The sequence below is a fragment of the Talpa occidentalis genome, unplaced genomic scaffold (genome assembly GCF_014898055.3).
Source record: "Talpa occidentalis isolate TD23 unplaced genomic scaffold, MPIMG_talOcc4v2.1 talOcc4.4, whole genome shotgun sequence".
NCBI classification, from domain to species: domain Eukaryota; kingdom Metazoa; phylum Chordata; class Mammalia; order Eulipotyphla; family Talpidae; genus Talpa; species Talpa occidentalis.
This window is the reverse complement of record NW_023604295.1, coordinates 100,374,438-100,398,853: the sequence shown is the minus strand read 5'-3', so window position 1 is coordinate 100,398,853 and position 24,416 is coordinate 100,374,438. Positions and strand designations below refer to the sequence as shown.

Sequence of the window (24,416 nt, the reverse complement as noted above, 5' to 3'; positions counted from 1 at the left end):
TCTTCTTGAAAATCCCTTCTGCCTCTTCCTCAGCACTCTCCTACTTCCTCAAAAACATTGTTCAATAAAACATTACTTGGAAGTGCTGCATATTCAGCTTCTCCCTCAATCGTTGTACTCAACTGTTGCTCTTATCCAGGGGCCTCCCCAGTGGCGCAGCGGGTTGAGCACCGTGCTGTGAAGCTGTCCACAGCCTTTGCAGCGCTGGCTCGATTCCCAGCTGGCCAGGGAGAAACCCACATGGCGTAGCAGACCTCCCCTGTCTCACCTGCTGCTCCCCTCAGCAATGTCTTCCGCCCCTCTGCCTGTTCTGCTACCCGCTCTCTCTGGTGAATTCTCTCACCCTCCTGTGCCTCTGACCTGTACCCCGGTTCTTGTATAAATAAGTAAAATCTTAAAAAATAATAGTAAAATAATTTCGTATCCAGTAATCCAACAAATATATATTGAAGATATCTGAAATTATTCTTGGTACTAGAAATAAGGCAATAAGCAAAACAAACATGCCTCTCTTGATGGAGTTTACAGTCTTCAATTAAGAGTCTATCCCATGTGGGAAAAAAGGAACTCTCCTACACTGCTGGTGGGAATGCAAACTGGTCTAACCACTATGGAAAACTGTGTGGAGGTTCCTCAAACTACTGAAAATGGAGTTACCACATGACCCAACAATACCACTCCTAGGAATCTACCCAAAGGACACAAAAACATTAATTCAAAAAGATACCTCAACCCCATATTTATTGAAGTGCTATTGACAATACTGACAATAGTTAACATATGGAAACCACCAAAGTGCCCCAAAATAGATGACTGGATCAAGACTGCATCAAGATGTGGCATATATATATAATGGAATACTATTCAGCAATCAAAAAAGATAAACTCATGCCATTTGCAGCAACATGGATGGAGTCAGAAGGGATTATGCTCAGTAAAATAACTCAGAAGGGAAAAAAAAATATCAAATGGTTTCATTTATAGGAGGAATATAGGGGAACAAATAAAGGATCAGGAAAACAATAATAATAAATTTAAAAAATTAGCTGGCAACTACAAATCACAGACATTCTACAGAGGAGGGAGAGGGAGAGGAATCAAAAGAGGGGAAGGAACAGCACAAGGGACTATAGTGATGGTGCACAGGTGACTTGGTGGTGGGAAGTTTACAGGGACTATACATGAAAGGAGAAAGCAAATATTGTACAAAAATGAACAATGATATAAAATATATAAATAAAATTTTTAAAAAGTTAAAAAAAAAGTAAGATTCCATTCCATGTGCCCAAAATCAAACTAGGGGCCTCCCTGGTGGCTCAGGGTTCAACATCTCAGCACTATCAAGCTACTGCCAGCCACTGCAACATGAGTTCAATTCCCAGTGAAGAAGCTAACTCACACTGCACAGCAGACCTCTCCAGTCTTGCCCACTGCTTCCCTGAGCAGAGTGTTTCAGTAGATCCATCTATTCTGCTCCCCATTCTGTCATTAGTGAATCCTCTCACCCCCCACACCTCTAGCCTACACCCAAGTTCTTGTATGCATAAGTAAATAAAAATAAATCTTTCCCCAAAAAATCAACAATATCTGCAAACTTTAAATCTCACCTTTAAAGCCAAGGGTAATTGAACTGAATTGCTTGCATTCACAATATTTATTGCCATAAATTTCATTCACATATAAACTATGTTTACTACTTCATAAAACCTACCAATTAAGTCAATGTTGCTATATTTAATAGACACTTCATGAGACATGCTGTATTGATTTCTTCCTTTTCTCCCCTTTATATCCTGCCTGTTAGTATTATAGTAGGTCTCTCCTTAGCATATCTTCTCAAACTTCAAACTCTTATTTTGACTGATTTAATTTACTGATGATAGTTTATTTCTCTTATCAATGTTTATCTCTAAATTCACCCTTATTTGTCCGATTTATTGAATCTAGAGCTAGATCCTGTAAACATTTCTCTTTTGCCTTCTGCTACAATATTAGGCTTTTTAACAACAGAGACCTGGGAGTACATTTCAAAGTATAGTATTGAGGGGTTCTCTTTGTTATTATAGTTCCTGTATTTTCTATCCCTCTATTCTTTATAGCACTTTTTCGTCCTCTTAGTAGTTAACACTTTTGTGTGTTGATTAATACATAATCATTTTATGTGGCAGCCACAAAATAAAAGCCTATGTTAAAAACACAGAAGATGAAAAAGAACCTAAACACACTGCTAACAAAAATCATCAAACCTCAAACGATCAGAAAAGAACTACAAAAGCCCTCAGAAATCAACTAGCAAAATGGCAATGAAAATGCATTTAACAACTAAAACCTGAAATGTAAACACACTAAATTTTTCAATCAGAAGACAAAGAATGAATGAATGCATTAAAAAGCAAGACCCAACTTTATGCTGCCTATTAGAGACTCACTATAGAAATAAGGAAACTCACGGACTGAAAGGGATGAAAAGTAATATTGCATGAAAATAGAATTAAAAAGAAATCTGGGGCCTCCCTGGTGGCACAAGGGTTAAGACACAACCTATGAAGCAATCTGCAGCCACTGCAGCACGAGTCGATTCCCGGACAGCCAGGGAGCAACCTATGCATATGGCGCAGCACACCTCTCCTGCCTCGCCCTCTGCTCCCCTCAGCAGTGTATTTCATTCAATCCGCCTATTCTGTTCCCGTCTCTGTCTCTGGTGAATCCTCTCACCCCACCCCCCGGCACCTCTGGCCTGTACCCCAGCTCTTGTATGAATAAATAAATCTTTAAAAAAAAAAAAGAAAAGAAAAAAAAAAGAAAATCGGTTCTGCTATACTCATAAAGAACAGGTTTTAAAACAAAGAGGACAATAAAAAAAAAAAAAAGATGGACATTATGTAATGAGAAAGGGTCAATTCATCAAGAAAATATAATGATCACCTAAAATGCACATATCATAGCACCAAAATATGCAAAACAAATATTAAAAGTCCTAAAGGGAGAAACTGACAGAAACACAAAGACAGTGGGCAATTTTAATAACCAATATCATCAACTGATAGATATTCCAACAGAAAATCAGAAAGAAGACAATGGTCTTAAATGATACATTAGACCAAGTAGACATAATAAACACAAAACATTACATCCAAAAGCAGCAAAATACACATTCAACTCAAGTACAAACAGCAGTCTCAAGAACAGATTACATGTTGGGACACAAAACAAATTTCAATAAATCTAAGAAGATCTGAATCATATCAAAGTTTTTTCCAAGCCACAAAGTTATGAAGTTAGAAATCAAACAAAAAGAGAACACTGGAAAAAACACTAAAATGTGGAGATTAAACAACATGCTACTCAACAACTAGTGGGACACTAGAGAAATAAATAAATAAATATATATATATATATATATATATATATATATATATATATCTGGAGACAAGCAAAAATTAAATAAATAACATTAGGTCAAGGAAACAAAGTCAACAAAATTGATAAACCATTGGCTGGACTCATTAAAAAAAAAGAGAAAAGGCTCAAATAAAATCAAAAATGAAAGACGACATTCCAACGAATACCACAAAAGTGGAAAGGATCATAAAACACTATTATGAACATCTGTATACCGAAATGTTAGACAACTCAGAAGAAATGGATAAATTTCTTAAATCAGAAAACCTCCCAAAAGTGAAAGAAGAAACACAAGATCAAAATAGACAGAGCACAGTAAAGAAATTAAAACTATAATCAGAAACCTCCCAAAAAACAAAAGACAGGACCAGATGGCTTTACTGGAAAATTGTACCAAATATTCTAAGCTCTCTTGCTATTCTTGTCAAACTGTTTCAAAAATATCAAAAGGAATTTTCCCAACTCCTATAAGGCCAACAAAACACTGATATCAAAACCAGATAAGGACAAGACCAAAAAAGAAAATTACAAACCACATATCTGATGAAGAGATGCAAATATCCCCCTCAACCTGCAAATATTGGTAAATCACATTCAACAATACATATAAAAGATCATACACCATGATCAAGTTGTATTCTAGGGATGCAAGATGATTCAACATAACAGATCCATCAATGTGATAAAGCAAATCAACAAGATTAAAGATAAAAATCCTAAGATCATCTCAACAAATGCATAAAAAGCATTGATAAGTAATATGGGCAAAGAAGGAACATATATAAAGATATTAAAAGTCTATATATGTCTATATAGTTATCATACTCAATGGGAAAAAAATGGAAGCTTTTCCTTGAAGAACAGCAACAAGACAAGAATGCTCACTCTAACCACTATTATTTATATTTAAACATAGTTTTGGAAGGCATCACCAGAGCAATTAGAGATAAAAAGGAAATAAAAGGTACCCAGATTGGACATGAATAAATTTAACTGTAACTATATGCAGAGGACATGATATTATACATAGAAAACCCAAAAGAGTCCACATCCAAATAATAAAAAAACGTTAAAAATAACAGATAAATCCATTAAAGATTTAGGGTACAAAAGCAATATACAAAAATTGTTGTTTTTCCACACACAAATAATGAACTAGCAAAAAGAGAAGTGATGAAAACTTGCTTCACATCAAAGAGAATAAAATACCTGGAAATAAATTTTAACAAGGCATCAAGGATCTGCACACTAAAATTTACAAGATGCTGTTTAGGGAAACTGAAGAATACACAAAGAAATGGGAAGATAGTCCATGTAAACCCTATTATGATGTCACTGGCATTCTTCACAGAAACAGAACCAAAAAAATCCTAAAATTTGTGTGGAACCATAAAACAACTCTAGTTGCCAAAATATTCCTGAGAAAAAAGAACAAAAACAGAGGCATCATGCACCCTGATTGCAAGCTACAATAATAAAAACAGTATGGTATTAGAACAAAATCAGGCACACGGTTGAATGAAATAAAATCAAGAACCAAGAAATGTAATTACATATATATGGACAACAAATTTCTTGCAAAGGAGCCAAGAGCAATGGAACAGTCTTTTCAATAAACAGCGCTAGGAAAACTGGACAGTCAGAAGCAAAAGGATGAAATTAGATCACTATCTTACACTATGTGTTAAAATGAACTCAAAATTGGGCCTCCATGGTGGCGTAAGGGGTTAAGCACGGCACTACGAAGCAATCCGCAGCCTCTGCACACAAGTTAGATCCCCGGCCGGCCAGAGAGAATCCCACATGGCAAAACAGACCTCTCCTGTCTCGCCCTCTACTCCCCTCAGCAGTGTATTTCAGTCTGCCTGTTCTGTTCCCTATTTTGTCTCTGGTGGATCCTCTCACAACCCCCTGCCAACATCTTCGGCCTGTGCCCCAGCTCTATTTTGCATAAAATAAATAAATAAATCTTCAAAAATGTAATAACATGAACTCAAAATGGATGAGAGACCTGAATATAAGACATGAAACAATAAAGTATCATAAGACAAAATGTAGGTGATAAATTCTTTGACACCAGCCTCTGAATTCAACTCCAATAGCAAGAGAAACGAAAGAATATAAACAAATGGAACTACATCAAACTAAAAAGGTTTCTGCACAGTGACAGAAACGATTAGTAAAATGAAAAGGTAGCCTATGGAATAAGAGATGATATTTGCAAACAATATATCAAACCATACACTCAAAATACATGTCATACAATTCAACAATAAAACATTCTGTATAATCCTACTTAAAATTGGATTGATGATCTAAATAGGCATTTCGCCAAAGACATACAAATGGTCAACACACATGAAAAGATGTTTGATGTTGCTTACCACTAGGGAAGCGCAAAAAAAATCACACTGAGATTTTCACTTCATACTAGCATAATGGCTATTATCAAAAGAGCAAGAAACAGTAAGTGTTTATGAGGATGTGGTGGGAACCGTAAACTGGTGTATTCACTATAGAAAATAGTATGGAAGTTTCTCAAAAATTAAAAATAAGATGACCAAGTAATTCTACTTGTATATATTTACACAAAGGATATGAAAAATTTATGTGAGGGGATTACACTAAGTGAAATTAATCAGAAGGAGAAAGAGAAATATTGATACATGATTTTTCTCATATGTAGGACATAAAGAAACAAGGAAGCATCACCTTTTTTATTTTTTAATACTTTTTTTTTTAAAGATTTATTTATACAAACACTGGGTACAGTCAGAAGTGTGGGAGGGTGAGAGAATTCACCAGAGCCAGAGAGGGGAGCAGAGCAGGCAGAAGGACCCAAGTATACTGCTGAGGGGAGCAGCGGGCAGCAGGAGAGGTCTGTGCACCATGTGGGACCCTCCTCCAGTGGCTGGGGAGCAGCCGGGGATTGAACCGGCGCTGCGGGCAGCTTGGCAAGCCAGCGCTCAACCGCTGCACCACCAGGAGAGGCCCGGAAGTATCACCTTCTTTGAAGCTGCCACGCATGAGTGTCAAGTGGAGGGAAAAGCGAATGTGAAGACTGAAGTGTAAAAGAAAGTTGAGGCAAAAATCCAAATAAACTGATAGCACCCATGGAAGCCACAGGAGCAGAAACAAGCAGTCAAGAGGCCAGAGACATTGGTATAAGTTACTGGACTGCATGCTACTCTCTAGTATGTATCTCAATGAATCTAGAACATCCATCACCATCAGACAGCTGCTACCACCTTTGAGAAACCCACTTTGCTTGTAGAAAACCAGTCCCTTTTCTTTGCTTCTCTGTCAAAGATTATTTGAGCATAAATCTGTGGACTTATTTCTGGATTTTCTTTTCGGTTCCATTGGTCCGTGCGTCTGTTCTAGTTCCAATACCATGTACTTTTGATTATTATGGCTTTGTAGTATAGTTTGAAATCTGGGAGAGTGATGCCTCCATTCCCCCTTTTTTTTTTTCAGGAGGTTTTTTTATTCGGGGTTTTTGGTGGCTCCATATGAATTTCATCAATATTTTTCTATTTCTTTGAAGAATGACATTGAAATTTTAATTGGAATAGCACTGAATCTGTAGATTGCTTTTGGTAGGATGGCCATTTTGATAATGTTAATTCTTCCAATCCATGAGCAGGGGATGTCTTTCCATTTCTTTGTGTCTACTTCTATTTCTTTTAACAGTGTTTTCTAGTTTTCTTTGTATAGGTCCTTTATTTCTTTTGTTAGGTTTATTACCAAGTATTTGATTTTTTTGTTTCAATAATAAAAGGAATGGTTTTCTTGATTTCTTCTTCAGATTTATTGTGTATAGGAAGGCTACTGATTTTTGTGCGTTGATTTTGTATCCTGCCACATTACTAAACTGATTGATTAGTTTAATTAGTTTTTCTGTGGAGTTTCTGGGGTTCTCTATGTATATTATCATTTGACAAAAGAGCAAAGAATATGCACTGGAGCAAAGAAAGTTTGTTCAATAAATGGTGCTGGGAAAACTGGGTCGCTACGTGCAAAAGAATGAAACTTGAATACCTCACACCATGCACAAAAACCAACTCAAAGTGGATTAAAGAATTAGACATAAGACCTGAAACCATAAAATACATAGAAGGAAATAAAGGCAAAACACTACATGACATGCACCTCAAAGACATCTTTACAGACACATCACCCAAAGCAGTGATAGTGAAGGCAAAGATAAACAGCTGGGACTCCATCAAATTAAAGAGCTTCTGCACAGCAAAAGAGACAATAACAAAAACAAAGAGAAACCCCACTGACTGGGAGAACATTTTTGCACACAACACTAATGATAAAGGACTGATCACAAAAATCTGCAAAGAGCTGATGAGACTCAACAACAACAAAGAAAATAATCCTGTCAAAAAATGGGCAGAAGAGCTAAAAAGAAACTTCTCTGAAGAGGAAATGCAAATGGCCAACAGGCATATGAAAAAATGTTCAACATCATTTGCAATCAGGGAAATGCAAATCAAAACTACAATGAGATACCATGTGACACCAGTGAGAATGGCACATATTAAAAAAACTAGCAACAACAAATGTTGGCGAGGTTGTGGAGAAAAAGGAACTCTCCTGCACTGCTGGTGGGAGTGCAAACTGGTCCAATCACTATGGAAAGCTGTGTGGAGATTCCTAACCTACTAAAGATAGAGCTTCCATATGATCCAGCAATTCCACTCCTAGGTATTTATCCCAAGGACACAGAAACATCAATTCCAAAGAGCACCTGCACCCCTACGTTTATAGCAGCACTATTTACAACAGCTAAGCTTTGGAAACAACCCAAATGCCCAAAAATAGATGACTAGATCAAGATGTGGTATATATACACAATGGAATATTACTCAGCAATCAAAAAAGATAAACACAAGCAATCTGCAGCAACATGGATGGAGCTGGAAGGGATCATGTTCAGCAAAATAAGCCAGAAAGAAAAAGAAAAATACCAGATGGTCTCACTCATAGCAGGAATCCAGAAAACCTAAATAAGGGACCAGGAAAAAGAATAACTATAAGAAAGAAAAAAATCAAAATCAACAAACAACTATAAACCAGAGACACACTATGGGGAGGGGGGGCGGAGGGATTGGGGTCAAAATAAGGCAGTTGCAATTGTATGGGCAATATGAAAATTAAATTTAAAAAAAAAAAAAAAGGAAAAAAGAAAACCAGCCCCTTTTGTTTCTTTGCCCTGGACCTGTGACATTCTGGACTAGTTCTGTTCTCAGGTGTGGCTGAATATAACGTGCAATAAATCATCCCTTCTGCTATCTTAACTGAAGAAAAAAAATTCAAAGACAAAAAGAAACAAGGCAAATGAACAAACAAAACTACAACAATAACCCTTAGACTCTGAGAGGAAAAGAGGGGCTGGAATAGTTAGAAGGGTCCAGGTGGTTGGTGGTAGATGGTGACTGAACATTTGGAGGTTGGTGTCTTGTGATTTAACATTAACCAAAGTCCATATTTGATTCAGATATTCTTATTTTTTTGCCTACTGACCTTTTACTTTTCTATGACGCTACCCATAATACCACATTGTCTTCCAAGCTCCTCTTGTTACAGTTTTAGACATTCCTGGGATTTGGTGACCTTGATAGTTTTGAGGAATACTGTTCAAGTATTTTCTGCAATATTTCTCAACTGGGATTTCTCTGAGGTTTTTTTCATGGTTAAACTGAAATTAGGGTTGTAGGAGGGGAAAATGGGAGAGCTAAAGTGTCTTTTTTATCACCTCATATAAAGGGTACATACCATTATCAACATGATTTATCACCATAATCAGCTAGTTGAAGTGGTATTTATGAGTTTTCTCTCCACTGTAAAGTTAACTTTTCTACCCTTTCCTTATTGTACCCTTTGGAAGAAAGTCACTGCATGCCTTCACCTTTAAGAGATGCACAGTTGTGTTCATCCTTAAGAGGAGAATATTGATACATATTATTTGGAATTCTTCAATATAGGAGTTTGTCTATATTCATTTATTCAATCATTTATGATATGAACTCACTAACATTCGATTATAATTCAATACTACAGCAAGTCAGTTCTCAGCTAAGGTCACTGACAGCTTCCTGAAAATGCAACTTAGAGCAAAATGATGTAAAAGAAACCAATTTTACCATAGGCTATTTGACATAAACAATAGTTCCTAATGCATATTCCTGGTGACAAAAGCAACATCAAACTAAATGGAAACCCAAACACTTCAAATATTAAACAGTAATTTGTATTCATTCACTTTCCAGCCACTTAGCTCATAGATGTGGGTAGTCACAGTAAATCTCAGCAGTTCAGTATACTAGGTGGGAACCAATCCTGTATAGGATTCCATCTCCACACAAACCCATATTCACTCCTGCTAGAAAAATGAGACATATCAATTTAACATGAATATCTTTGGGATGGGTCCCAGAAAAGAAAACACATGTAGACACAAGAGAACACGCAAACTCTACAGACAGTGGTCCCAGCTGGAAATAATTTTTTTCACTCTCAACATTATAATGAAACGTCAAGCAAAATGACATATTCAAAGATCTGTTGATTTATTTTGTTGTTCAACTTGTTTCACCTTTAATCACTGGGAGATTTTGTAATTGGCTCCAGTGTCCATCTAACATAGTCCCATCATTGTGTGTCTTTATTTTTTTAGCACCTGGTTACAATCTGGGACAATATACTCCAGATTCATTGTTTATTCCCTTTCCCAATTTCAGAATCAGCCAATATTCCAAGGGGCCCTGACTGTTTAACTGGAGAATATTAAAGATTAAAGTGTGACACCAGGTTTTGTTTCTTGATACTAAGGTTTCCTTCCTTCTAGGTCCTTAGGAAGACAAAACAAATACATACATTCCATATACACACACAATTATAATATTTCTGTATGCAACCATCTGTTATCTGTATTAAGCTAAACATAAATTCATACAAGCATCTCCAACTCTAATCTATTACCACATGGATGAATCTTCCCTATGCTATCAATAAATTCCCAGTCCAACAATAAGAAACATGGCTCCCTTACATGTAGAGTAGTATTAGAGTTGTAAAAACCATTCCCCCATGGGGAGGAATTTTATGAACAAAGATTACATTGCTTGCATGCATTATGTACAGTTTTTTTTACAGATTCATTTCCAAAGTTACTTAAGTCAGCAACTTTCTAACTCTACTTCCTTCAGTGACATTGTTTGAAACATTTGCCTTAGAGTTTGTTTGTTCTGTTATTGTCTACATTCCATTCTGGTATTCTCCCAACCTCTTAAATGTTTTTTGAAAATACATATTCATAAAATTCATTTTTGTAAAGTTCAATAGGCTTATACAACTGTATAGTGTCTCATATATACAGTTATGGTATCATAGAAGAGTTTCACCACCTTAAAAAAATCCCTGTATTTCCCTTACCCATTCAATCCTTCCCCTTACCCCTTAGCAAACACTGAAATTTATTACTAGTTTTGTCTTTGACATATATAGTCATATAACTGAACTCATACAGTATGCAGTCTTTTTAGACCAACATCTTTTCCGCAAACAATATACATTTAAAATTCATTCATATCTCTGTATGCTTATACCATAATTTGTCATTCATTTACATATGATAGGCGTTCTGTTCACCATTTTGGGGATATTAGAAATAAAGCTGCTGTAAGTATACACATGCAAGGTTTTATATGAATACCACTTTCAAGTCATTTCAAATCCACACCTAGGAGGACATTACTACATGATAATGTAAAACTGTATTTAGCTTTACACAGAACTGCCAGACTGTGTTCTAATGGGTACCATTTGTATTCCCATGAGCAAAGCACGTTTTTCTTTTCTTTTTTGCTTCACATCCTTGCCAGGAAATTGGTATTGTCAGGGTTTTGGATTTCAAGTGATTCTAACAGAAATGTAGCAGTATCTCATTGTTTTCTTAATTTGCAATTCCTGAATGACAAATAAGTAGGGACTTTTTATTAATGATTAGTTCTACAAATTGAACATTTATGTTCAAATGACTGGTCAGCGTCCTGGCAGCCTCGTTAGATCATGTCTAATTCTCTATCTTTGCACTATTCGATATGGATAGCTACAGTCTTATGTAGTTTATTGAGCACTTAAAATATGGCTAGTTAAAATTGAGATATATAGTAAAGTATAAAACATCCTAAACATTGTAAGGATTTAGTATGGAAAATGGTATATACAATATCTCAATAATTTTACTTGATTGTATGATAAAAATCACAGTTTTAGATGTATTAAGTAAATTATATTATCAAAATTAAGTTCACCAATTTCTCATAACTTATTAGAAAATATTGCAATGTGGATGCGGATTTGGTCCTATTTCGGTTGCCACTATTTTTTTTTTTTTTTAGAGGCATGTTTATTTATTTATTTGTTTGTTTGTTTGTTTATACATGCACTGGGTACAGTCAGAAGCGCGGGAGGGTGAGAGAATTCACCAGAGCCAGAGCGGGGAGCAGAGCAGGCAGAAGGACCGAAGTACACTGCTGAGGGGAGCAGCGGGCGGCAGGAGAGGTCTGCGCACCATGTGGGACCCTCCTCCAGTGGCCGGGGAGCAGCCGGGGATCGAACCGGCGCCGCAGAGGCCGCGGGCAGCTTCGCAACCCAGCGCTCAACCGCTGCGCCACCGGGGAGGCCCCAGTTGCCACTATTTTAATGCTATAACCACATAATCCTTATACAGCAAACCTAATCCCATCTCTCCCTTGTTTATGTAATCTCTTATTTCTAAACACTGTAAGGCTGTCCATGATTAATCTGTTCAGTCATCTGCCATACCAGCTCCCACTTTACACTCTACAATCCTGCATACTAAGCAATTTAAAGCTGTCTGAAAATACGATTATTTCACACATTCATCCTATTTAGCTGGACTCTATATGCTAACTCCTCCCAACAAATCTCATGTCTGTTAATTTAGATTGTGACATCGTCTATATAGCTTTTGGGCTAGAGTAATTTTGAATAGTTAATTTTTCCTGGTAGCATGCTAGCTTTTACTTAAAATAGTTTACTTGGGTTTATTCATAAGGTATGAAAGTGAAATACCCCTTAGCATTTATAATGTAGATAAACATACTTGGGACAGTTTAAGGCAAAATATTTACACACATAATGAAAAGAAAACCAGAAATACAAATAACCACAATATAATGAATTATAGTGTATAAAAAGTACTGCTCACCAAAAAAGTACTTTTCATAGAACTTTGGTTTAAACTGATAGACTGGATGCCCTGAAAAGCAAGCTTATTTCCAGTGATTGGTAACTAGGGAAAGTTTCACAGAAGAGATGAGCTGCAAGTGAGATTTAATGGACTTAGACATTAGGGAAAAAATTTCAGAAAGTCATTAAGTCACCAATAATACCTAGCATCCAAAACAACTGTGGGAAAGCACAAGCCATAAACAGAAGGACAATAAGGTATATCTGACTTAATGAAAGGTATTGGAAACACAAAAAATATTGTGTTTTAAGGTAGATTAGAAGAACATACCCCAAGTTGAAAGTGTAACTCTTGTTCTCTGAATATATCACCTAGCAGTATTAAAAATGATGGACTATAAAAGGAAAAGACTACAGGAAGGAAGATAGCAGTTCAGGTACCGACAAAGAAAGGCCTTATGAAAGGAACTTGGGACAAACATTGATGTTACTGTGAAACAAAAATTCACCCGATGTGGAATCTCATCAGATACAGGAGAGAGAGAAAGAAGCTTGGCATGAGGAAATTTAATGGTGATCCACATTTTAATTCTAAGTTTGTGGAAGAGTTATGGTATATTGTAACAAAATTAAGGAAGTCAGAACTAGTCCACAAGAGAAATTCAAAGTGAAAAATTAACAAGACAAACTCATTTGAAGAGGTAAGTCCAAGTGATAAATACATTTCCCAAGGTAGTCATAAAAGTATGTAGGTACTAGCTACAAAAATTATTTTATCATATTTTTGTTTCAGAAAAATAGCAAGTATTGAAAATGATAAACATGCATTTCAGAGAAAAATACAAATAACCACATTTCACAACATATAATGAAATTTTATAGTACTTTAAAAGCAAAGACTAAACAATTATCGTTAGTACAAGTAAGATGGCCAGTTGCATATATTTTGCTGTGTGAAAGGCAAACTAATAATACATACCTTCCAAAATATATGGCATGCCTTTGGAACAACACATTTAAGAATTTACGATAAAAAGTATGGCTCTAGAGCAAAATTTGAGTGACAGCTTACAAAGAATTTTTAACATAAATATTTAAAAATAGGGGAATAATAAATGTTGGTAAAGAATACTATGGAGACTTGTAAAATAATGTAAAATAATTAAATGATATTCTGAGAGTACCAAGTAATTTAAAAGATCCAATTTTTATGAATAAGTTCACTTATTAACCTATTCTCCTGATACTAATATTTGGTTGTGCAGTCTATATTCTTTCAATATCTCTGAAAATACAGACATAAAAGTAAAAATTTAATATCTTTTTACTCAGCTCTCATGCTCAGAAAGGGTACTACAGGTTAAAAAATCTTGAGGACAGAAAAGCTAGTTCTTCCTTAAAAAGAACAAAATCCTAATAAATCAAACCAGAGAACAAAATCCTAATAAAATATTAGCTAAGACAGGTTAAGCTACAGATGTGTTTATGTGCACAACTAAAAGCAATACAAATCCTGGACTGGCTCCTGAACCAAGAAAAACTTTTTTTCCTTTTGCCTAAGGCATTCTTAGGTCACTGAAAAAATATGAATGAAGTATGTAGGGTAAATATCATGTCAATGCTATTTTCTTAACTGTACTGTGCTCGTGTAGGAGAACATCCCTGATTTAAGGAAATCCATTCTAAATTCATACTGTATTTTAGGTGTAAAGTAGCATTATGTTTTCAACTTACCTTCAAACAGTTAAAAAATAATCATATGCATATAATATAGATTCTGTATATACATAGAAGATATATATGTGTGTCTCGAACGAAAAAAAAATATAAAGTAAAAATAGTAAAAAACCAACATCTGGATAATCTGAATGAATATATTCCTTGTAGAATTCTTGGAAATCCTCTGTGTCAAAAATTATTTCAAAATAAAAAGAATTTAAATACTAACAATAAAAAGAGTGCTGTTTTAACAGTAAGTGAATAAAATAAGAGATCCATGAAGTAATTTCAAAACATATGAACAGCATTACCACTGCTAAACAGAATGTCTCAAACTTTGGAACTGTTCAAAATGGAGCCAATTGATTGAAAATATCCACTCAATTTTCAGAACAGATACCTACAGTATTACTCAAATCTGATCATACTGACAATTATACCTCTCAATATAAATTAGCAGTTTGATAATTTTGCTATTCTTGAAAGAATAAATTTGGATGCTAGGGTATGAATTCAAATCTTAGCTTACCACTTACTTGTTGTATGTGATCTTAGACACATTAACACTTTGTAATTTTCTTTTTCACTGTATAAGACCTATTTTCATTGTTTTAATGTGAGGATTATAAAAGTATCATCAACTCAGTAAAAAGCTAGGGCAGAAACTCAGAAGATTGTGGTGTTTCCAAGATGAAGAAATGGGCCTGACTGAGTTAGGTGGACATGTAGACAGTCATGTGAATTAATGAGGTTGATAATATGGACTAGAATCGGATATGTCTTTAGAATGGCACTGAATAATCCTGCTCAACATTTTTTCAATTCAGTAAATATATGGCGAACATGTATTATTTACCTATTAGATTGTATAGTAGCAATGTCACTAAAAATCAAATATTTCCAACCACAAAAGAGACAGACACCTTTTCAGGTATATATGGAATACAGGGAAACAACTACAGACACATCAAAATTAAAGACTCTAAAGAATATTACATTAGCCCTCAGAAGAGGTGATTAATATTCATTCATAGTTAAAAAGAGTAAAGGCTTTATTGAAGATAAAGTTAGCACTTAACCTAAATCTTGTAAGTGAAGAATTTTAATTGGCGGGAGGGGGAAGAGTGGAAACAAATTCAAGCAAGCAATCGTGTAGATAGTTCATTCTCCTACTTTCATATAAGTTATTCTAGTTTCCATTTTTGCACCTATAACCCACATATCCTAGAAAAAGGAATGAACTTGTTTACAGTTTTAGAAAATCATATAGTAATAAGGGGGACTATAACAGGCGCCAACTCTGGGTGCAAGACTCTCATTTTGCCAAAATATTTTCGTAAGGAATGTTGAACAACCAAACACTTCTATGAAATTGAGAAAATAGCATAAACAGTGATTATAATCCATGCTTTCTCCAACACATTTTCACCTTTAAATAAGGGAGCATAAAACAAGTGTAGAGAAAATGTGAGAAATCATCCTTCTAAACTTTTTAAGATTGTCCAAAAAAAGTAAAGGGTATTGATGCTAATTAAAAATTGTGGCAAATAGATAAATACTGAAGGAACACCAATTTAAAGTAAGTTTTAAGTCACCTCAACAGACATGTGTGTGTGAGTGTGTAATTCATTAAGTAACATAACCAGGTAAGCCTTATTTGCATCATCACTCAAGCCAACAAACTACATTTAAAAAGTAACATGAGGGCCTCCCTGGTAGCACAAGGTGTTAAGACGTAACATATGAAGCTATCGCCAGCCACTGAAGCATGAGTTTGATCCCCGGCCAGCCAGGGAGCAACCCTCGTGGAGCAGCAGACCTCTCCCGACTCGCCCACTGCTCCCCTCAGCAATGTATTTCAGTAGATCTGCCTGTTCTGCTCCCAACTCTGTCTCTGGTGAATCCTCTCACCCCCCACACCTCTGGCCTATACCCCAGTTTTTGTATGTATAAATAAATAAATCCTTTAAAAAAAATAACATGAAATGATTATAAACTTCAAATTGGTTATTTGTTGATGTCAATAAAATATTGTTAACATGGAGTATGATAATATACTGTGGTTGGATGAGACTTTAAAAAGGAAGGGTTAGCCCTTGTTTAAAAATATATTCTAAAATATTTACAGATGGAATTATGTCTAGGATGACCTTCAATGTAAAAACGGAAGGAAAGAAGGAGAAGTGAAATAAAATAACACTGCCCATGACTTCATAACTAATGATGCTAAGTAATGGTTACATAGGAAACTCTTTATACTGTTACGCCTTTTATAAAAGGAAGCTGATTTTTCCCACAATAACATCCAAAGAACAGGGGGAAAAAAAAAAACAAAACGCTAGTAGTAAATAACATCATAAAAGTGAGTGTAGAATAGCACAAGCCTCAGCCCTTTGACACAATTATACTATTGTCATTGAGAGCTTACAGCACACTTTAAATAAAATGATGACTGATATGCTCAGAATACATAAGGATATCCTCAAAGCAATGGTACCTAGAGCTCTTCTAAACTTCTCATCATGTATCAATGAGAATATATTCTGACACTGATCCCAAATCCTCACCTAATGTTACCAAAATGTACACTTAGGAACTCACAAGAAATCATATTCACATCTTAAAAACCAGGGAAGTTCCAACTAAAGATACCTCAATTCCATGTTAAATCATCTTCTGCGTGTCTTCGTATGGACCACCTTTTTTTTTTTTAACAAGAAAAGCACAGAAGGCAAAAAAGATACTACTCAAACTCATAAAATACTAATCAATTTCCTTTTTCTGAATTCTGTTAAGCCAATTTAAAAAGCAAAGTTTCCAAGAATCTCTGATGTATCACTGAAATATTTAAAAGTATTAGCAGTATTAGAATTAACAAACAGTTCAAATCAATCCAATAACCATCATAGGAACAAAGACAACAACATGATACATACTGGAGGCCGACCAGGACGACCCCTTTTTCTTTTGCCTTTGACCTCTGTTTCTTCAAGTTCACTCCCAGCATCTGAATGGGCAGTAGCTTCATTAGTTGAATCCCTAGAAAATGGTATATAATTTTAGTGTACAAAAAATTCAGCAATACAACATAGTTCTGTTCCACTGCTCTCCTTAATTCTTGCTACATGACTGATTAGAAATGGCTTATGCTTCCAGTTGCAGAAAAAATATTCAGTAAATCAAAAATGTCACCCTCCCTGCCTAATATCACATAACAATGAGTAAAATGATTGCACCAACTAGAGAATCAAAGCGGAGGAAAGTACTATAGAAATAGCAGTGCCAGACAAAATATAAATCAAACAACAATTTCAAGAGTATTTAATATAAAAAGATAAAATCTTGGGAGGAATTTTGTTCATTTTATAAAAGCAAGAAAAGCAGTATTGTGGTGGTAAATGTTTAACAAGTGGCTCATCAAAATAATTTTTTTTAAGAAGTGGGGTACAGGCCAGTCGTGAGGGGGTGAGAAGATTCACCAGATAGTGGGGAGTTAGAAGTAAGTTAATAGAAATGTTACTACTGATAAAGGATATGTGGCATACAATTTATAACAACAGTAAAATATAAATTTTGAATTGGTTCTTTAGTGATGCTATAAAATACTGTTAACTTGATTTATGATAATAACAAAATACACAAGCTAATTGATTCACATAAAATGATGTTGACAATTTTACCAAACTCTCATATCCATGGCTAACCTATGACTGATGAACAAATAGGTTTCTGACATGAAAAAAAACAGCTGAGGCAAGATCACTTTAATGTATAGGACACAAGTGCAATGACAAAGACATCTGTTGGAACTTCACACTTCTATAGTGTGAACAACAACTTTACTGAATTAAATGAGTTTTCAAGTACTAGAAGGGTATTTCCTCATTTCTTTCAGCTATCATAATGTTGTAGTTATAGACTTGGTATCTTTAAGAGTTCACTATGTATTGTTAACAATTTCCTCATCATTTATTAAACTTACAGATAACTGAAAAACAAACTGAGTCCTGATCTGCAGTGTTTGCTAATATTAATGGTGTAAACACTCCTACAGTCAATTTCACATTATCAAAGTGTTACCACCCAAAACAGAGTTGGGACGTAATGAACAATAGCAAAACACCAGTAAAATATTTCCACCATACATATATAATAGGTGTAATTAAAAACCTCAAAAGCACGGAACATGTAAATAACAGCAATATGTAAATTAATTAAGAAGTGATGAATCTGGAACACATATTATTTGAAGTTTGTATAATTTAAATTTTATAGTGACCATGTTATATTTAATTGGGTCATAAAATTCCTGAACTTTAATATCTGACCTCACATCAGTACAGGCTGGTTCCAGCATAGTACTTAAAAGGTATAGATAATATGAACAAGAAAGAACTTTGTTACTAAATTCTTTCTACACTACTAGTGCTATAAAGAATCGGCATAAAATGGCAGTAACAGGAAGGGCACAAAGCAAATAAGCCCAATTCACAAGATAATTTCTTAATCTGCTTCACTGAATACTCTTAGTTCCATTCCCCTTTTTAGTGCCTATTCTCCCTTTGAATTACACTCTCGGAGATCTCATACATTTGACACATTAACTTCCATGCAAATGACTTCAATATGTTATCAGTGGCTCTAACTGTATTTCAAATTGTTGATCTAAGATTTTAAACTGAATGGAATATGCTTCTCTGAATTCCCCAAATTCACCATATACATATAAAATCTAATCCAATACTGACTTATCTAGCTTTCTGCTCATGTTGATACCATTAATCATCTGATTTACTATGTTAATGAACAAGTGTGCTTTAAGTTGTTACACAAATTTATTGTCCCCATTACCCTGTCTTACTCAAATTCTTAAAATCACATCAATTTTCTTATACTGTCTGCTAATAAGTACCTCCTGAGTTGTCCTCAGTATATAACTTTCATTTTTTCCAAGATTATTACCATAATCCCCATTCCATGATATAATCTTATCTGCCTGCTTCTACTATTACCCTGTCCAAGACATTCTAGACACTACTGCCAGCAACATTCTTATCGATAGTTACTTTCTTGCTTGCAAATCTTCAAAGGTTATTTAGTATATTTAAAATTGTAAGTAACAGTGATCTAGTACAGGGGTCAACAAACATTTTCTTAAAGTGCTAAATACTAAAATATTTAAGGTTTGGCATAATAAGGTCCCTATATTTATTACTTAACACTGTCATAGTAGCATGAATGTAGCCAAAGACAATGTGAAAATAAATGTGCATGGCTTAGGTCCAATAATATTTTATTTACAAAAAGGGAATTCTGAGTCACTACCATTGTTTTGTCTGTCAATTCCTGATCTAGTTGATATTATTACTCTTTACTAAAAAACAATAAATCATACTGCTTATACTCCTCACTATATTCCAAACAAACTGTGTTTAACACATACTGTGTGACAGGATATATATATTCTAAAATAAATATGCATAAAAGCCTGGTAAGGAAACATTACTGTCCCGATTTTACAGATGAGGAAATGAAAGCCCTGAAAACTTGATGATCCAGTCCTACAGGCACAAACCTAGTAAATGGCGGAGATCTCAAGGTAAACTTGAATTCTCTATTTCCAAGTAAAGATGCTAGAATGCAAATATTATGCTTTCATATTTCTCTTGTGTAGACAGAATCCAGTAGTGCTTTTGATGCTTATAGATATCTCCAGGCAACTACAGGAGCAGGTCTGTTGCAGAATATAGGATTTGTTTGACCCATTAATGAAATCAACATATCCTTGAGCAATACAGTTTACCAACAGAACAGAAAAGTACAATTTGTTTTCTAATTCTGTCAACTGCACTCAGCTCAAAAGGTGACAGCTATTTCCAACAAATAACTAAAACACTCCAGTTTGTGTATGCATGTTTAGTAAAATATGTAAAACAGAATTAATATCAAGCAATAGAAAAGAATACAAGGAATAGTATTCACTTCACCAAACCCTGTCTGCAGAATGTTGTTAATAATTTCATCAATATATTATTGCAAACCTTTATGCTTTAGCATAAACAGATAACAGATTTCAAAATATAAATCAACTTCTGTATTTCAACTTCTAAACAGAAATTTCCCATACAAACACTTAGGATTCCTGAATGGTACTCCATGATATGCATGAAATTTAGTTAACTACTTCCCCTTAAATGAACAATTAGATTGTTTCTAGTTCTGGATTTTTACAGAGTTGAAATAACTGTTCTTGTACAATAACTAGTAATACACATCAGTATCTTTCTTTAAGATACAACTGCTCTATAAAAACCCCGCAAATGGTAAATATTCCCATTTATAAGATCACTGCATACACGCCTAAAAGAAGAATCAGATCAAGTCACATAAAAATGATTTTTTTTGTCCTGTAAAACTCTCTAAATTCTATCAACCTCTCTCCATTTCCATTGCAATCATTTTAGGTTAAGCTGTCATCTCTGGGCTAGATGCTACAATATTCTCCTCCTAGAAAGTATCCTTACTTTTACTTTCATCCCTTCCAAAGTAATCACTACACTAGAATAAGAGTTCTGTTCTAAACATGTATCTTATTACTTCTCTCCTATGCTTAAAACCCTACAACAGATTCTAACACTACTAAGAAAAAATACTCAAAACTTTTAACATGGTTTAGCAGGTCCCTATGTAATACAGTACCATCCCACTCACAAGTCTTATATCAAGTCAATCTACATGCCCAACTGTGGGGGTTGGAAGGAAAAACTTCATTTCCATTCCTCAAACATATCATAATCCTTCCTATCTCAGGGTCCTCGCAAAAGCCATTCCTTCAGTATGGAATTAGCACCCTATTCCCAGCTTCTTCCCTCAAACACTCCCTTCAACTAGCCTATCTTAAAATAGTAGAATAAATCAAGCACGTGCTGACATTCTCAAAAAAAGCTCCAATTTTCCTTCATATCACCAGTGGCAATTTAGATCTATGTATTATGATTATTTGATTAATAGCTACCTGCATAACCTTCATGGCAACAAGGACTGAGTCTTCTACATGCTGTTTTTCCCCGAGAGTCTAGCATACTTCTTAGTACTAGAATATGTAGCAGAATATAGAAATATGTAATAATTTATAACATTTAACAATGCTTAACAGTAAATAGCACTAAGATTATAAACCCATTTGTGATTATAATATCTAAGTGATCCAATAATAAGGTCACTTCCCTACAAACCCTAAAACATTAAGAATTGCTGAATAAAAGACATTTTTAGGGAAACTTAGAGATCAGTTTTTAATATATGATCTTCACTTCAAAATATTTAAACTGAAGTTTACAAATATTGAGACACACCACATTTCCTTTCCTCTCCAAAGCACAGTATTGCTGGATGGAAGAATTAAGCAAGATAATATATGTCACTAGTACATCTATCAATATCCTCACAGAATTGTATGTCCCCAATACATGCTTCTTATTAACAGATTTCAACTTGACCAAAAGTACCACCTTCATTCAAAGTTTATGCAAAGTTTATCTACCCAGCTCCTAAATCATCACTATCCACTAATAACAGTCATATTATAGCTTACATTTTTATGGGGAAAAAATCAGTTACTCAGAAGATACGTGATGTTAAGCACTATCATGTCAATACAAACATCTTTAAATACAAAGTCTATTTAAATAAACCTGTTTCATATTTAATAAAAAAGCTGTTGTAGGGCCTGACCCCCAGCAATGTACTAGGATTAGTCCATACAAAAATAAGGCACAAGAGTGTACAGTTTAAAACAATAGAAACACTAAGAAAGTATGGTAATTAAAAAAAAGTGAAGACCATTATAGCAGCACAAGAAGAGAACCTGTCCCAACTGTGAGGAGTAAGAAGAACTAGAGTCATGATACCTCAGTTAAAACCCAAAGTACTTTTTAAGTTGGCTAGGAAGAGCAGAGGTATGCTGGCATTGCAGGAAAGATGAAAATAAACAAAGGTAGAAAGAAAATACTATGTGGACACCTACAAATATGGTATCAAACTCAGTGGTTCAAGCTAATGAATAATAAAAAGCTTAAGGCAAATAACTAGAAAGAGCATAAACTGCATCTCATATTTGGGGGAATGATACTGAAGTTTTTTCAGGCAGGTAAGGTTATTTGGATAGCTTTTCCATCTCAAAGTTCTGGAAGAAAAACAGGAGACCAGGAGACCAACTGGAAGGCAAATATGGTCTCTTGGAAAAGAGGTATATTAACGAAAAGAGACAGCAAAAGCGCAAAAGTAACTGTATAGTCTATTGATCACTTTCATTATCTCTAAACATTTGCTATAGATGTATTATAGTATGCAGATTCCTAATTTGCATCTTGAAGAAACCCACAAAAGGAAAAGTATTTGCCATTACACGAATCACATTCTCCAAACAATCCATAAGACCCAATTAAAACTAGATCAGTCCTATGACTCCAACAAATATAATGAAATACCACCAGTATGCCCTTCATATTAATTTTGGCAATTGAAATAGTTCAATGAGTTCAATATCAGTGAAAAGAATTAGAGGATCGAGGGGAGGTGGAGGGATTGGGGGGTTGGTGTTAACGCAACAAAATGATGTTAGAGAAATGCTATAATATAGGATAGGGGTCTTTTTCCACAAATGGCAAAAAAAAAAAAATTGTTTTGCAGGCAATTCATTCACTATCACAACTTGTGACATGAAGCTGTTATAAACAATCAATAAAGGCTTATTCCAATAAAACGTTATTTGCAAAATCAAAGCATGCTAGATTCAGACTATGGGTGATAGTTTGCTAACCCCTGAACCCCTGACATAATAACTTAATATTTTTTTGTTGAATAACAGAATGTATTGACAGTGTAATAACAAGGGCCATGGATGAATATGGTAATGATATAGTCTAAGAGTTCTTGATTTGAAACACACTGCCCAAATATCAGAGAACATATTTGATTTGTCTCATTAAAGAGAATATTTGGATTAAAAAAAAAAAGTTATGTTTTTCAAAAATGAAAGAAAACTGTTGTACTTACTGTAACACTGGTATCTCTGAAGTAATCATTGCTGGAGAGGTCTTTCCACAATGGAGCAATAGCATCAAGTGCTGTGTAATTCAAAACTTTTAAAATAACCTCAAAGGCAATCCTGTTAATAAAAAAAAAAAAAAAATTTACTTTTTTTCCAGTTTTGAGTTATAATAGCTGAAACTGTAAAATATTTAAAGTGTATAATGTAAACTGATACACACCAACATTATAAAGGCCTGCCCCTCCAACATCTAGCTATTTTCCCAGCAACACTTAATCTATTCTATCTCCATGAACTTGACTTTTTTTAATTGCACATATAAATGTTGCCACATGTTGTGCTTGTCTGACTTATGCCTTTCAAATTGATACAAGTGTGAAATGTATCAAAAATTTATAAAAGCTGAACATTTTAACCATTGTGTGTATGCACAGGTGTGTATATATAAAATACACACACACACACTCAATACCGTATTTTCTTCATTCATACATGTCACTAGATATTTAGGGTGTTTTCATACATTGGCTACAGTGAGTAACAATGCTATGAACATTGAAAACAGGTATGTCGTTGATATAATCGTTTAATTTCTTTTGCCTCTGTATCCAAGAAGTGGAACTATTGGACCACATGGTAGTCTTATTTGTAATTATCTGAAGAACCTTCATAGAGAGTTTTCATCAAGGCTATACCAATTTCACATTCCCACCAACAGTATATAAGAGTTCCCTTTTATTCACACTCTCACCAGCATTTATCTCTTATCTTTTTGATAACAGAATAAGAGGGACCTCCCTGGTGGTGCAAGGGGTTAAGACGCAGCACTATGAAAATATTCGCAGTTACTGCAGCATGAATTTGATCCCCGGCCAGGGAGGTGACCCCCATGGTGCAGCAGACCTCTCCTCTCGCCCACTGCTCCCCTCAGCAGTGTATTTTAGTAGATCTGCCTGTTCTGCTCCCCACTCCGTCTCTGATGAATCTTCTCACCCCCAGCACCTCTGGCCTGCAC

General features: G+C 34.9%; 1 protein-coding gene across 1 annotated transcript in view; it reads right to left on the bottom strand.

Annotated features, from left to right (window-relative positions):
* The window catches only part of STAG1 (stromal antigen 1), a 462,478-nt gene that overhangs the window by 345,037 nt on the left and 93,025 nt on the right, over window positions 1–24,416 (bottom strand). Inside the window, exons 2-3 of the mRNA XM_037525931.2 lie at window positions 23,407–23,518; window positions 17,286–17,388 (exon numbers count right to left, since the gene is read on the bottom strand). Of these exons, the coding sequence (XP_037381828.2) occupies window positions 17,286–17,388; window positions 23,407–23,471 (168 nt within the window). The 5' untranslated portion in view covers window positions 23,472–23,518. The remainder of the gene's footprint in view (window positions 1–17,285; window positions 17,389–23,406; window positions 23,519–24,416) is intronic.